At 48.0% G+C, this 14,732-nt stretch overlaps 5 protein-coding genes across 8 annotated transcripts; 2 read left to right on the top strand and 3 right to left on the bottom strand.

Moving 5' to 3' along the window:
• Window positions 1-233: 233 nt before the first annotated feature.
• On the top strand, window positions 234-2,633 carry RB195_018303 (uncharacterized protein; the record flags this gene model as incomplete). Its single annotated transcript, XM_064185674.1, has 1 exon — window positions 234-2,633. One exon carries the CDS (start codon window positions 234-236, stop codon window positions 2,631-2,633), a length of 2,400 nt encoding a protein of 799 aa, XP_064041555.1.
• Window positions 2,634-2,823: 190 nt separating this feature from the next.
• Window positions 2,824-4,815, top strand: RB195_018302 (uncharacterized protein; the record flags this gene model as incomplete). Of its 2 annotated transcripts, none has more annotated exons than XM_064185672.1 (1): window positions 2,824-4,815. In XM_064185672.1, the coding sequence occupies one exon, from the start codon at window positions 2,824-2,826 to the stop codon at window positions 4,813-4,815; it is 1,992 nt and encodes a 663-aa protein (XP_064041553.1). The 2 variants fall into 2 exon arrangements, with proteins under 2 accessions (XP_064041553.1, XP_064041554.1); XM_064185673.1 differs by having other exon boundaries at window positions 2,842-4,815.
• A 407-nt stretch (window positions 4,816-5,222) lies between these two features.
• Window positions 5,223-6,389, bottom strand: RB195_018301 (uncharacterized protein; the record flags this gene model as incomplete). Of its 2 annotated transcripts, none has more annotated exons than XM_064185670.1 (1): window positions 5,223-6,389. In XM_064185670.1, the coding sequence occupies one exon, from the start codon at window positions 6,387-6,389 to the stop codon at window positions 5,223-5,225; it is 1,167 nt and encodes a 388-aa protein (XP_064041551.1). The 2 variants fall into 2 exon arrangements, with proteins under 2 accessions (XP_064041551.1, XP_064041552.1); XM_064185671.1 differs by having other exon boundaries at window positions 5,223-6,302.
• Window positions 6,356-14,684, bottom strand: RB195_018299 (uncharacterized protein; the record flags this gene model as incomplete). Of its 2 annotated transcripts, XM_064185668.1 has the most annotated exons (3): window positions 6,356-6,571; window positions 6,842-12,398; window positions 12,454-14,684. In XM_064185668.1, the coding sequence occupies 3 exons, from the start codon at window positions 14,682-14,684 to the stop codon at window positions 6,356-6,358; spliced, it is 8,004 nt and encodes a 2,667-aa protein (XP_064041548.1). The 2 variants fall into 2 exon arrangements, with proteins under 2 accessions (XP_064041548.1, XP_064041549.1); XM_064185667.1 differs by lacking the exons at window positions 6,356-6,571; window positions 6,842-12,398 and having other exon boundaries at window positions 12,399-14,684.
• Window positions 6,752-12,094, bottom strand: RB195_018300 (uncharacterized protein; the record flags this gene model as incomplete). The annotated part of the gene is made up of 1 exon (XM_064185669.1): window positions 6,752-12,094. The coding sequence occupies one exon, from the start codon at window positions 12,092-12,094 to the stop codon at window positions 6,752-6,754; it is 5,343 nt and encodes a 1,780-aa protein (XP_064041550.1).
• Window positions 14,685-14,732: the final 48 nt, after the last annotated feature.

Raw genomic sequence — 14,732 nt, 5'->3', positions numbered from 1 at the left:
CCTTTGAAATAATTTCGCGTTCTCCATTTTGGGCGACGCCAGACAAACAGCGCTCTCTATTCTCCCGATTTTCTGGACCTAGAAAAGGCACAAGATTCTGCCTGAAACAAAAGTAGCATTAGCCTCATCCGTACCGTATCAGAGCTATTTTCTTCTCAGTTCATCTTCATTGAAGATTTTTTTTTGTTTTGTGCGATACGCATGCCCGGTTTGGTCTTCTCAGTTGGTGAAAAATGGTTGGTCCAGCATCACTAAGAACAAAAAAGGCCTTACTGACACGATACTGCAATAATTTGTCTCGGGTAATCGAGAGAATCGATTCTGCTCACACCGCCGCGCAAGCTAGTAGCGATGACGCAACATCTCCTCCACGCATCAAAGCATCGCTGTTTGAACTCGACGCCACGGCAAAGCTAGCGGCAGATGCCTTGAATGCTTTCACGGCAGCGCTGGACGAGATCGATGAACTACCCGAAGAACAAGACAAGCAGGCGAACGACTACATTGACTCATCGCTTTCGTTGATTGAGCGCGCTCGTCTGATGGCGATTGAACTCGACGCAAAAAACATTGGGGACCGGGAGGAAAATGACGAGAGAGGATGGACAGAGATGATGAGACCAAAACTTCCGCCAATACCCATACCCATATTTACGGGAAAGCTTCAGGAATACACCAACTTTTGGACACTTTTCGAATCCAACGTCGACAGACAACCACTCACCAATCTACAGAAGTTTAACTATTTATTAACCGCTTTGCGAGGGGAACCCCGAGAACTGATTAAACGATATCCAATAACCGAAGCCAACTATACGCACGCCATTCAACTTTTGAGGGACAAGTATGGGGACGAATCTAAGCTCATCGCGGACTTACAATCGCGCCTTGAAATGACGAAGGCAGACAACAAATCTATCTACGCTCAACGTCGCCTTCTCGAACAAATTCTTCCCATAGTAACTCAGTTGGAAGAGTTGGGAATAACACTGAATGGCTCGTATCCTACAAAGAAGCTTCTCTCCAAGTTTTCTTACACATTGCAGCGTCAAGTTCTGGAACGCTGCCTCTTGCAAAATAAGAAAGAAACCGATTGGATTATGCGGGATGTGCTCTCTGAGCTGGACGATCTGATAACCACACAAGAACAGATCAGTGAAATGATCGATAGCATTCCCAACAAGTGTGATGATCGCAGCAGAGATTCTCATAACAACAACAGATCGAAGAAATTCCTCATGAAGAATGCGACAACAAAGCCTGACCCGAATGCATGTATGTTTTGCGGATCAACGCAACACAAATCAGCTGATTGCACAAGGATTCCAAGCATCCACCAGCGACGTACCTATATGCAACAACATAGGAGATGCCTCAACTGTGGGAAAGAAGGCCACTTTGTGAAAGACTGCACAAGTAAAGGATGCAGGTATTGCACGGGGATGAAGCATCATCATACCCTCTGCCCCCAGAGGCACAACTTGGGAGAGACCACAGACCAAACCCCACCAAGGGCAAGGACAAACACTAATACTCCACAGAACAGACCGCCGGTACCCAATGTACCTCGGAATACGAAACGACATGTGAAAACTGCGGTAGCGACGGCACAACCAGTGCAGACTACCGACAGCAGCGCGACCTACCCGGACATAACGGATACTGCGCAGCACTCACCGCAAGATACATCTATCCTTCAGAATAGTACGGTAGACGCCCTGGACAATAAGGTATTGTTACTGACAGGAGTAGCGCGGGTACGGGATGAAGCGCGTGATGACTGGAAAGAAGTGGAGATCCTCTTCGACACAGGAGCCGACCAGTCATTCATAAGCTCTGCTCTCGCAGAAGAATTGAACCTGAAATGTACAAAAGAGAAGGAGCTCACTATGTACACTTTCGGTTCTACTGACCCTAAACCGACCAAGTGTAGGCACACAACGTTGGACCTGTGGGATAATCAGGGACAAAAACATCCCGTACGGCTATGTACCACACCGGTACTCACAAGTAAAGGACAAACGACCCAACTCGACCACGCGGACCTAGCGTTTGTGGCACAACACAACATCCACCTGTCCAAACCTACGTCCAATTCCACATCCATACCACAGATATTACTCGGATGTGATCAGTTGTGGGGTTTATTGGATGCTCCCCTTCCACGCTTTAAACTCCCATCGGGCCTGCTCCTCATTCCCTCAAAACTCGGATATTTGCTGACCGGAAAGCAGCACACCTTCCACGGAATAGAAGGACAACAGAATGAGGTCAATATCAGCATGATCACCATGGTACAGGCCTTCACAGAATCTGAAGATGAGATGAGCCGATGGGACAGATACTGGACAATGGACTCAGCCGGTATATGCGAGTTCACGGGAACTAAAAACGAAGAAAAAACCGCAGTTAATGAACAAGTGGTTATGTTCTTCAATAACACAATCGAACGCCGTCCTGATGGGTACTACGTTCGGTTGCCGTATAAGGACAATCACCCCCCCACTACCGGACAATCGGCAAATAGCTCTGAAACGGTTACAAGAAGTAATACGGACGCTGAAATCGAGTCCACAGTTATTACAAGATTACGAAAACACATTCCACACCCAGCTGGAAAAGGGAATTATTGAACAAATCCCAAACAACCAACCAGGTATCGGACCTATCGTACACTACATTCCACACCAACCGGTGGTCACGCCCCACAAAGAAACGACAAAATTACGAATTGTGTTTGATGCATCCTCACACTACAAGGAATGCCCTTCACTAAATGACATACTACACCAAGGACCATTGGTATTACCGGATCTTTACGCGATGCTGCTACGTTTTCGAATGTTACCTTATGTAGCAATATCGGACGTGGAGAAAGCCTTCTTACAGGTACACCTCAATGAAATGGATAGGGACGCCACGAGATTTATCTGGGTACGCGACGTGGACCTACCAGTCACTGAAGACAACATCGTCACATACCGTTTCACCCGGGTCACATTTGGCCTGAACGTATCGCCATTCCTCTTGGCTGGTACAGTAACCTACCACTTACATCATGTCGTTGAAAACAAAGAATTGGCGAAGGAAATCAAGGACAACTTATACGTGGATAACCTGATCCTAGCCGCACGTACCCCTGAAGATCTGGCCAAAAAAGTCGTAGATTCACGCGAGATTTTCCAGGATATGGGGATGAACCTGAGAGAGTTTTTGGCCAATGACGTTAATCTCAAGGACTTCATCTCTCAAGAGGCTTGCGCGAAAGCAGCGGTGCAGAAAGTGCTAGGGATAGAATGGAATGCAACAGGAGACTACCTCTCCATGTGCTGTACTTTACCATTCATAGGCCAAGTCACAAAAAGGATTGTAGCGCGACAAATAGCGGCCGTATACGACCCATTGGGGTGGCTGGTCCCACTGCTGACGCAGGCAAAGCATTTCCAACAAACCTTGTGGAAACACAAGTTCGAATGGGACAATATTCTTCCAGCATCCCTCCAGGAGCAGTGGCAAAAAATCACACAAAACATCAACGGGTTTGCCCGTACCTTTCCACGACGATTTTTCACACAACCTCAAGACAAGGACACTTGCATCGCAGTGTTCGCTGACGCCAGTGACATCGCCATGTCCACATGTGCGTACCTATTCGATGGAAAGCACTCCGCGCTGGTAATGGCTAAATGCAAATTGCCATCGATAAAAACGACCACTACAATGCCAAAGATGGAGATGAACGCATTAACAATGGCAGCTCGATTGACATGGTCAGTATACCAAGCCATGAAGGAGCCCTGGCCAAATATGTCCGCTTCTCCACCACAAATTGTCATCCTTTCGGATTCCCAAATTGCATTGAGCTGGCTAACAACGTCAGAGGAAAAGGCCAGTCCAGGTGTCCTTATTTCCAACCGAATAAAGGAAATACGCAAGATCACCGCGGCCCTAAACGACGAAGGTCTTACAGTACGTTTCGCATATGTAAACACAAAAGACAATCCTGCTGATGCGGGAACACGGGGGCTGAACCAGGAACAGTTACAGGACCATCCCTGGTGGACGGGGCCAGATTTTTTACGGACACCTATCAACCACTGGCCCACGATTTTTTATCCATATGACTGGCTGGGTACTCACGAAACGGAAGAATTGCAGCCTCCCACTGAAGCAGGTACAGTCTCGATCACAATGAACTCAGCATCAACGAGACTTCTGCAAGAATCCTGCAATGACCTGATCGACGCCAAACGCTTCAGCTCCTTCAAGAAAGCAAAGAGAGTGACAGCATGGGCGCTGTTGTTTATTAAAAAACTGATGCGCTCACTACCACAACAGTCAGTGGACAGGATATTCCAGAAAATACCAGAGCTACGGACCATACAGGACACAACAATACTTTTGGGGCAGCACATCAAAGCGGCACGGATTGCGCTACTCCGAAACCATCAATCTTCATTTCTATCACATTACCATAAAAAACTGCGGAATGACACTTTGCGTCTATATCAAGACAAGGACCTTCTATGGCGATCACAAGGACGCCTCCAGAACTCGACATTAGGAGCAGATGCGAAATCACCCATTTTCGTGGCTCCGAATACACCTCTGTCACAACTCCTCATCAAGGACGCTCATGGCGATTACCATCAAGGTGTGGAACATACAATCGCCACAATTAGACAAACGTACTGGATACCAAAAATACGGCAACAAGTACGAAAACTAGTGAGCAAATGCGTACAATGCAGACGACTAAATGCCCTTCCTTACCCATATCCAGACATGACTGATTTACCACAACAAAGGGTTTAAAGTAGCGGTTAAGCTCGTGCCTTGTGCCACGCGGTTACGAAAACGACACTCAACCACCCAACGCAATCAACCATTCATTACCTCAAACTTGGGTAATTAAACCCCATAAAAATCAACCAAAAAATGTACAAGAGAGAAAAGAACAAAAATGGAATTATTATATATAAAAAAAAGACAATGAAACAAAGAAGCCTCACTGGAGGCTTAAGAAGGTCTGCAGGGCGGGTGCGCAGCACTGTTTTTTAGATGAGAGAGGAGATAAGCTGCGCACCCGTCCTGCTCACATACCATCGCGCGGCGAGCAATCGCGATGATCCGCGATACTCCCCGCGGCCCAAATAAAAGACACTGCCAGAATAAAATACACAATCGGCGAGCAAAACAAAAACAAATCTTAAATGAAGCAATTATTCTACATCTTGCAGAAGGTGTAACTGTCTTCTTAAGAGTTTTAATCGCTGCACGCTCTGCCGCAGCCGACGCTTCAACTCCTCTAGCTGTTGTCGGGTTTCTTCGCTTCTCTGAGGCCGAAAGCACAGCGAAGGGTGATGTCCGTAATCGGCGCAGTACCGGCACTTCGTTGTCCTTTTGTCGCACCTATGTCCTCCCGTGTAGCGTTTTTTGAGACACACCCTGCAACGTGCGGCTTCGCGTATTATGCGCCATCTCCGGCGGGTGTCGGGGTAGACATCACAAGCGTCCGAGTAATGCACGCCGATTAGTCCACAAAAGACGCACGGCATCGTCGTTTCGTTTTCGTTCCTGATCTGCCCTGTTTCAAATCTGCGGCGAGGGCAAGTCTTCTCGTTCGCCATCTCGTGAATCCGTCGCTCCAGGTCCCTTTTTTCGGTGAGAACACGTAATATCTCCTCGTTGAGACGTCTTGTCTCGCTCGTATCTTTTGGTGCCAGCGCCTCCTCGTGATAAGCGTTCTCCTCGGTAACCTCGGCTCCCACGACCTCGTCTACAACGACAAAAACGTCGTCGGGACGGATTTCCTCTTGCAGTTCTTCCATGAATTCTGCGTTGTCGTCGATAGCGCGTTGTTCCCGTCCCTCTTCGCTTTCCTGCCGCCGCGCGCCCGAATCCTGCGTCTCCGCAGCCTCCGCGCCGCGATGGTCCTCCGCAGACTCGGTCTGCGTCGCGCTATGCTCCAGTTGGGATCCTCGTAGTATGTGCGTGATGTTGTCGAGCTTGCGTATTATCAGGTTTTCGAAGAATCGGTTGTCCTCGTCCTCGATCTGCTGATCTTGAAACTGGTCTTCCGCAATGCTCTCGCCAATCGTTCGGAGTAGTCCGGAGTAATGTTGAAGGAATCCGAGCTGCTCTTCAGTATCCGTGCGCGGCTCGGCTAGTTTGGCGTTCCATTGCTCCAGCGATATCACGCGTGTAGCTACGAGGAGTGGAGGAAAGGAAAAAAGGAACGTGAGTGTCGTTCGCGACAGAAGCAACTCGAGGCGTAGCTTATCCACGGAAGCGGCTGCCATGCTGTGTTTCCAGTATCTGGTCTGCCACGAACTATCATCCGCTCGGAGGGCCTCTATTTGAGTATCCAGGTGAAGGATGGAGCGCATCGTCCTGTGAAGCGTTTCCACGGTTCGCGCAATCTGGTCCACGAGCTGTTGGGGGTGGGGAGTTGCGGCAGAGCGTGTAGCAGCTCTTCATAGTCGTGCTGTAAGCTACGTAGCTGACATGAAGTGGATGCCCAATGGATAGGGTTTGGCGATGGAGGAGCCGAGTTGAATTCCATAACTTGCTGAAAAAATAGGCACAACATTGGCGATTCACTAGCCTACGCGTTATCTGTGGAAAATGGTATCCTTCCTTTTTTTTTTTTTTTGTTTTATACTTTGTTATTGTGTAAAAGAGAGAGAGAAAAAAAATCGAATGTTGTCTCTTAATCGTGTACAGATGGGTATTCTCATTGCGTGTAGGGTCAGAGCCATTTTTCATGCGCGTCCCGATTTGGTCGTGGTGTGCGAAATCTCTCTAGCGTGGTTGCCAGCAGTCGTACCGGGTAGCATACCAGGGTAAGTGCGCCGCGCAAAAGGAGCGTCATGAGGCGTATTCCCAGAGATTGTAGGCACAAGTAGGACACCAATAAGGCAAAAATCACTGCCAGAATGCTGACAAACAGTACTTTGTACCAGTCCATGAAGACGTTCAGTATGTGGTGAAAGTCTGGGAGCTGGAAACCATGGTAAGCGGTAGTGTTCCCTTGAATAAAGTCAGTCATTGCAGCATGAAAATTGCTCGTGTACCGTAGAATACCCGATAGAACGAAGTAATGCACGGTTTCTCCACATCTGATCGAGCAATTGAGAAGTTGGCGTGCGGAATCCAAGTGGAAATAGAGATTTGACTCAGGTGAAGTGGGAGCGCATGGTACCACAAAGGCATGGCGACCACACAGGACTTCTCCGAGCGTGTTAGTTGATGATCTACAGGTGACCTTGGCTGTAGCTCCCTTCGCACAGTAGTAGCATCCCTCCAGTTCGCTGTTGGCGATGTTACACACATTGTTGGTGACAAGGAGATTCGCAGTCTCGATGACCGTCTTGAACTGAACAACAAAGTCCGCTGATACCATTTGTGAAATTTTTGCTGTGACTGTCTCATTGAGTCGTCGCGATAGCTCCCAGGAAGCTGTTTTCACTGGGAGAACTAAGTTGAGCTGCTTGAAATATGCCAGGATATCTTTTGTAGGGCATGCACAGCTGACACTGTTTTCCGCGGCGTGACATCTGCAATCATCTTTGAGGGTGCAGTTCATGTCTCTAGCGTGGCGCCAAGAAGCACAGAGAAGGTCCGGTGTAAAAGGATTATTCCAGATCGCGACATCTCGTCCATCTGTGACAAACTCTTTGGAGAGATTGGGTAGAGGAGGTAGAGTTACCGCCGTCATCGTAACTGTCATTGACGGTACTTCCGTGGGCACGTTCGGAGTTATAGCGAGGACATATCGCCTTTTTCCTTCAGAGGAGCTGAGGTCCTCAATTGTCACCTCCAATTTTACTTGTTCAGTCCATCGGGTACAGCGGAATATTTCGTAGACTTTGCTGTTCTTCGGCACCGCGTATACGCGGTAGAACAGACAACCGGAACTTAAGAAGAAACAGTCGCATCCTGGGCCGCCGCACGATTCCATGCAGCCTGTGCGACCTGGATATTTATTTCCTTCCTCAAGTTCCGGTATCAGACTTGAATGGTGGATCGCGGCGCATTTTTGACCTTGACACGAGCCCATGTGCGGGCAGCGTTTGCTGTCAATCCTTTGCAGCTCCACTGCTCGTGTGAAGATCCTCGACTCCTGTTCACAGTGTAGGTAGAGGCCTTTCCAACGAAGTTTGACGTTTGCGATCAAGGTTGCGTTTCGAGTGAGTCGTAGACAGGCTTCACGATGGAAAGTGTTGATTTTGAGAAGCTCGTTCAGGTAAATCGAGCAACTTTCGTGTCCGTCGTAGTTGTTACATACAGTGGAGCGATGTTCAAGTACATTTACTTGTTGGCACGCATGGATCGCATATGTGGATACGGCAAGAGTTATTGCCAAAACTGCTAGCAAACGGTCTCTGTGCGATTGTGGCCGTCGTCGTCTCATCCTGCGGCATAGTGTCATGCAGAGCTTTATGAGTGCAGATGCCAAAATTAGGAGGATCCTTCTCAGCACGATGAGAATGATACGGATCGGTTTTCCCATAGTCATGGGAACATACAGGAGTACATATAGTATGGCTACTATAACGTATAAGAGGAGTGCTGTGATGACTATTGCACCCATTGGCCAACACTCGGGGTTGAAGACGACCGTTGAGCATATCCAACAATCGAGTTGTTGACAGAAATTGAGGCGATGGCACATTGTCTCCATGGTTGCCAGTTGATCTCCGGTATTCCATTTAAGTGACACTAGGTAGTCATGAAGTGTTACCTCTGGTGGAAATTTGACAAGGAAGGGGTTTGTCACTGGGGTGATCATTTGACAATGGTGGTCCGCGCAGATTTCAAACGGATCGTTCCGAGATGTATGAACGAGCACACCTTCGTTGCTACACGTCATGCTTATATCCCTGTTGGCAAAAGTAGACGAAGTTGTGAACAATGTGATGATCATGATGTAGAATAGGAACCATTTTGGTGGGAAACGTCTGACTGTTGCAGTTTGAGTTGTCGTAACCACTTGCTCATCAGCGTAATGTACTGCGCGTCGCGGACGCAGGTTGTAAGGATGAGAAGTGGGTATTTGTTCGTCTGTCCCGTCTGATACTGCGTGATCTCCTGGTGTGGTGTGGGACGGAGTTGTAGCAGGCTGTATTTCCAGAGGGATGAGAAGGTTTGGAGGTCGTCGTATTTTTCTGCGCGCTGGCGTGAGAAGCTCGACTTCTCTAATTTCCCCATCCCGTCCTGCTCGAGTATCGGTAATTCGTGCTAGCTTCCACTCATTACGTGGAATTACTGGATCGCTTACTAAAACCACGTCCCCTATGGTAGGAGTCTCTCGTCCCTGTCGTTTACTTGAGATTGTCCTTCTGTGCGTTTCCCGTAGGCAGGTCAGGTAATGTTTTTGCCAAATAGTCCAAAATCGTTCCGTGGCACCGCATGATGATTGTAAGGAAGCAATGACCTCTTGACGAGTTTGGAGGGCTCGAATCTCGTCTGGGGTATGGTAGTCGGGATCGTTTGTCATGGGATCTGTGAGGTGTGTGGTTGGTAGGGTTAGTGTCAAATCCTTTTGGAGGAAGTCGATTGGTCGAATGGAAGAAAAGTCTTCCTGTCCATCACCTTGGTAAGTGAGCGGCCTTGAGTTGAGACAAGCTTCAATTTCCGTCAAGATCGTTCGTAAATGGTCTCCGGAACGGTGATTTGTGCCTCGTAGTGACTTATATAAAGCGTGTTTGACGGATTTGATGAGGCGCTCATAAAAACCGCCCTGCCATGGTGCGTAGGGAGTGATGTGGTTCCACTGAATCTCTTGATTTGATGTGGCGTTATGTATACTTGAGCTGAGGGTTTCCCCTTGAGGTGAACCTGCTAAAATGCTGGCTCCGAGCAGAAAAGACGGGGCATTATCACATGTGATAGAGTCAGGAACACCTCTTCTAGCCACAAATCTTCGTAAGGCGTTGATGAAATCTTCCGTGCTCATGCTGTCTACCATTTCCAGATGAATCAAACGGGTAACCATGCAGGTGAAAATGCAACCATAGCCGTGAGTTTTACCGGCTTCCAGGTGTGTGGAGGGTAAGTCGAAGAAATCGAGCCCGATATGCTGGAACGGACGGCTGCGCATAACCCTTTGTTGTGGTAAATCAGTCATGTCTGGATATGGGTAAGGAAGGGCATTTAGTCGTCTGCATTGTACGCATTTGCTCACTAGTTTTCGTACTTGTTGCCGTATTTTTGGTATCCAGTACGTTTGTCTAATTGTGGCGATTGTATGTTCCACACCTTGATGGTAATCGCCATGAGCGTCCTTGATGAGGAGTTGTGACAGAGGTGTATTCGGAGCCACGAAAATGGGTGATTTCGCATCTGCTCCTAATGTCGAGTTCTGGAGGCGTCCTTGTGATCGCCATAGAAGGTCCTTGTCTTGATATAGACGCAAAGTGTCATTCCGCAGTTTTTTATGGTAATGTGATAGAAATGAAGATTGATGGTTTCGGAGTAGCGCAATCCGTGCCGCTTTGATGTGCTGCCCCAAAAGTATTGTTGTGTCCTGTATGGTCCGTAGCTCTGGTATTTTCTGGAATATCCTGTCCACTGACTGTTGTGGTAGTGAGCGCATCAGTTTTTTAATAAACAACAGCGCCCATGCTGTCACTCTCTTTGCTTTCTTGAAGGAGCTGAAGCGTTTGGCGTCGATCAGGTCATTGCAGGATTCTTGCAGAAGTCTCGTTGATGCTGAGTTCATTGTGATCGAGACTGTACCTGCTTCAGTGGGAGGCTGCAATTCTTCCGTTTCGTGAGTACCCTGCCAGTCATATGGATAAAAAATCGTGGGCCAGTGGTTGATAGGTGTCCGTAAAAAATCTGGCCCCGTCCACCAGGGATGGTCCTGTAACTGTTCCTGGTTCAGCCCCCGTGTTCCCGCATCAGCAGGATTGTCTTTTGTGTTTACATATGCGAAACGTACTGTAAGACCTTCGTCGTTTAGGGCCGCGGTGATCTTGCGTATTTCCTTTATTCGGTTGGAAATAAGGACACCTGGACTGGCCTTTTCCTCTGACGTTGTTAGCCAGCTCAATGCAATTTGGGAATCCGAAAGGATGACAATTTGTGGTGGAGAAGCGGACATATTTGGCCAGGGCTCCTTCATGGCTTGGTATACTGACCATGTCAATCGAGCTGCCATTGTTAATGCGTTCATCTCCATCTTTGGCATTGTAGTGGTCGTTTTTATCGATGGCAATTTGCATTTAGCCATTACCAGCGCGGAGTGCTTTCCATCGAATAGGTACGCACATGTGGACATGGCGATGTCACTGGCGTCAGCGAACACTGCGATGCAAGTGTCCTTGTCTTGAGGTTGTGTGAAAAATCGTCGTGGAAAGGTACGGGCAAACCCGTTGATGTTTTGTGTGATTTTTTGCCACTGCTCCTGGAGGGATGCTGGAAGAATATTGTCCCATTCGAACTTGTGTTTCCACAAGGTTTGTTGGAAATGCTTTGCCTGCGTCAGCAGTGGGACCATCCACCCCAATGGGTCGTATACGGCCGCTATTTGTCGCGCTACAATCCTTTTTGTGACTTGGCCTATGAATGGTAAAGTACAGCACATGGAGAGGTAGTCTCCTGTTGCATTCCATTCTATCCCTAGCACTTTCTGCACCGCTGCTTTCGCGCAAGCCTCTTGAGAGATGAAGTCCTTGAGATTAACGTCATTGGCCAAAAACTCTCTCAGGTTCATCCCCATATCCTGGAAAATCTCGCGTGAATCTACGACTTTTTTGGCCAGATCTTCAGGGGTACGTGCGGCTAGGATCAGGTTATCCACGTATAAGTTGTCCTTGATTTCCTTCGCCAATTCTTTGTTTTCAACGACATGATGTAAGTGGTAGGTTACTGTACCAGCCAAGAGGAATGGCGATACGTTCAGGCCAAATGTGACCCGGGTGAAACGGTATGTGACGATGTTGTCTTCAGTGACTGGTAGGTCCACGTCGCGTACCCAGATAAATCTCGTGGCGTCCCTATCCATTTCATTGAGGTGTACCTGTAAGAAGGCTTTCTCCACGTCCGATATTGCTACATAAGGTAACATTCGAAAACGTAGCAGCATCGCGTAAAGATCCGGTAATACCAATGGTCCTTGGTGTAGTATGTCATTTAGTGAAGGGCATTCCTTGTAGTGTGAGGATGCATCAAACACAATTCGTAATTTTGTCGTTTCTTTGTGGGGCGTGACCACCGGTTGGTGTGGAATGTAGTGTACGATAGGTCCGATACCTGGTTGGTTGTTTGGAATTTGTTCAATAATTCCCTTTTCCAGCTGGGTGTGGAATGTGTTTTCGTAATCTTGTAATAACTGTGGACTCGATTTCAGCGTCCGTATTACTCCTTGTAACCGTTTCAGAGCTATTTGCCTATTGTCCGGTAGTGGGGGGGTGATTGTCCTTATACGGCAACCGAACGTAGTACCCATCAGGACGGCGTTCGATTGTGTTATTGAAGAACATAACCACTTGTTCATTAACTGCGGTTTTTTCTTCGTTTTTAGTTCCCGTGAACTCGCATATACCGGCTGAGTCCATTGTCCAGTATCTGTCCCATCGGCTCATCTCATCTTCAGATTCTGTGAAGGCCTGTACCATGGTGATCATGCTGATATTGACCTCATTCTGTTGTCCTTCTATTCCGTGGAAGGTGTGCTGCTTTCCGGTCAGCAAATATCCGAGTTTTGAGGGAATGAGGAGCAGGCCCGATGGGAGTTTAAAGCGTGGAAGGGGAGCATCCAATAAACCCCACAACTGATCACATCCGAGTAATATCTGTGGTATGGATGTGGAATTGGACGTAGGTTTGGACAGGTGGATGTTGTGTTGTGCCACAAACTCTAGGTCCGCGTGGTCGAGTTGGGTCGTTTGTCCTTTACTTGTGAGTACCGGTGTGGTACATAGCCGTACGGGATGTTTTTGTCCCTGATTATCCCACAGGTCCAACGTTGTGTGCCTACACTTGGTCGGTTTAGGGTCAGTAGAACCGAAAGTGTACATAGTGAGCTCCTTCTCTTTTGTACATTTCAGGTTCAATTCTTCTGCGAGAGCAGAGCTTATGAATGACTGGTCGGCTCCTGTGTCGAAGAGGATCTCCACTTCTTTCCAGTCATCACGCGCTTCATCCCGTACCCGCGCTACTCCTGTCAGTAACAATACCTTATTGTCCAGGGCGTCTACCGTACTATTCTGAAGGATAGATGTATCTTGCGGTGAGTGCTGCGCAGTATCCGTTATGTCCGGGTAGGTCGCGCTGCTGTCGGTAGTCTGCACTGGTTGTGCCGTCGCTACCGCAGTTTTCACATGTCGTTTCGTATTCCGAGGTACATTGGGTACCGGCGGTCTGTTCTGTGGAGTATTAGTGTTTGTCCTTGCCCTTGGTGGGGTTTGGTCTGTGCTCTCTCCCAAGTTGTGCCTCTGGGGGCAGAGGGTATGATGATGCTTCATCCCCGTGCAATACCTGCATCCTTTACTTGTGCAGTCTTTCACAAAGTGGCCTTCTTTCCCACAGTTGAGGCATCTCCTATGTTGTTGCATATAGGTACGTCGCTGGTGGATGCTTGGAATCCTTGTGCAATCAGCTGATTTGTGTTGCGTTGATCCGCAAAACATACATGCATTCGGGTCAGGCTTTGTTGTCGCATTCTTCATGAGGAATTTCTTCGATCTGTTGTTGTTATGAGAATCTCTGCTGCGATCATCACACTTGTTGGGAATGCTATCGATCATTTCACTGATCTGTTCTTGTGTGGTTATCAGATCGTCCAGCTCAGAGAGCACATCCCGCATAATCCAATCGGTTTCTTTCTTATTTTGCAAGAGGCAGCGTTCCAGAACTTGACGCTGCAATGTGTAAGAAAACTTGGAGAGAAGCTTCTTTGTAGGATACGAGCCATTCAGTGTTATTCCCAACTCTTCCAACTGAGTTACTATGGGAAGAATTTGTTCGAGAAGGCGACGTTGAGCGTAGATAGATTTGTTGTCTGCCTTCGTCATTTCAAGGCGCGATTGTAAGTCCGCGATGAGCTTAGATTCGTCCCCATACTTGTCCCTCAAAAGTTGAATGGCGTGCGTATAGTTGGCTTCGGTTATTGGATATCGTTTAATCAGTTCTCGGGGTTCCCCTCGCAAAGCGGTTAATAAATAGTTAAACTTCTGTAGATTGGTGAGTGGTTGTCTGTCGACGTTGGATTCGAAAAGTGTCCAAAAGTTGGTGTATTCCTGAAGCTTTCCCGTAAATATGGGTATGGGTATTGGCGGAAGTTTTGGTCTCATCATCTCTGTCCATCCTCTCTCGTCATTTTCCTCCCGGTCCCCAATGTTTTTTGCGTCGAGTTCAATCGCCATCAGACGAGCGCGCTCAATCAACGAAAGCGATGAGTCAATGTAGTCGTTCGCCTGCTTGTCTTGTTCTTCGGGTAGTTCATCGATCTCGTCCAGCGCTGCCGTGAAAGCATTCAAGGCATCTGCCGCTAGCTTTGCCGTGGCGTCGAGTTCAAACAGCGATGCTTTGATGCGTGGAGGAGATGTTGCGTCATCGCTACTAGCTTGCGCGGCGGTGTGAGCAGAATCGATTCTCTCGATTACCCGAGACAAATTATTGCAGTATCGTGTCAGTAAGGCCTTTTTTGTTCTTAGTGATGCTGGACCAACCATTTTTCACCAACTGAGAAGACCAAACCGGGCATGCGTATCGCACAAAAC

This window comes from Necator americanus, chromosome II (assembly GCF_031761385.1).
Source record: "Necator americanus strain Aroian chromosome II, whole genome shotgun sequence".
NCBI lineage: Eukaryota > Metazoa > Nematoda > Chromadorea > Rhabditida > Ancylostomatidae > Necator > Necator americanus.
Note: the sequence above shows the minus strand (reverse complement) of the source record. Positions and strands in the feature narration are given on the sequence as shown.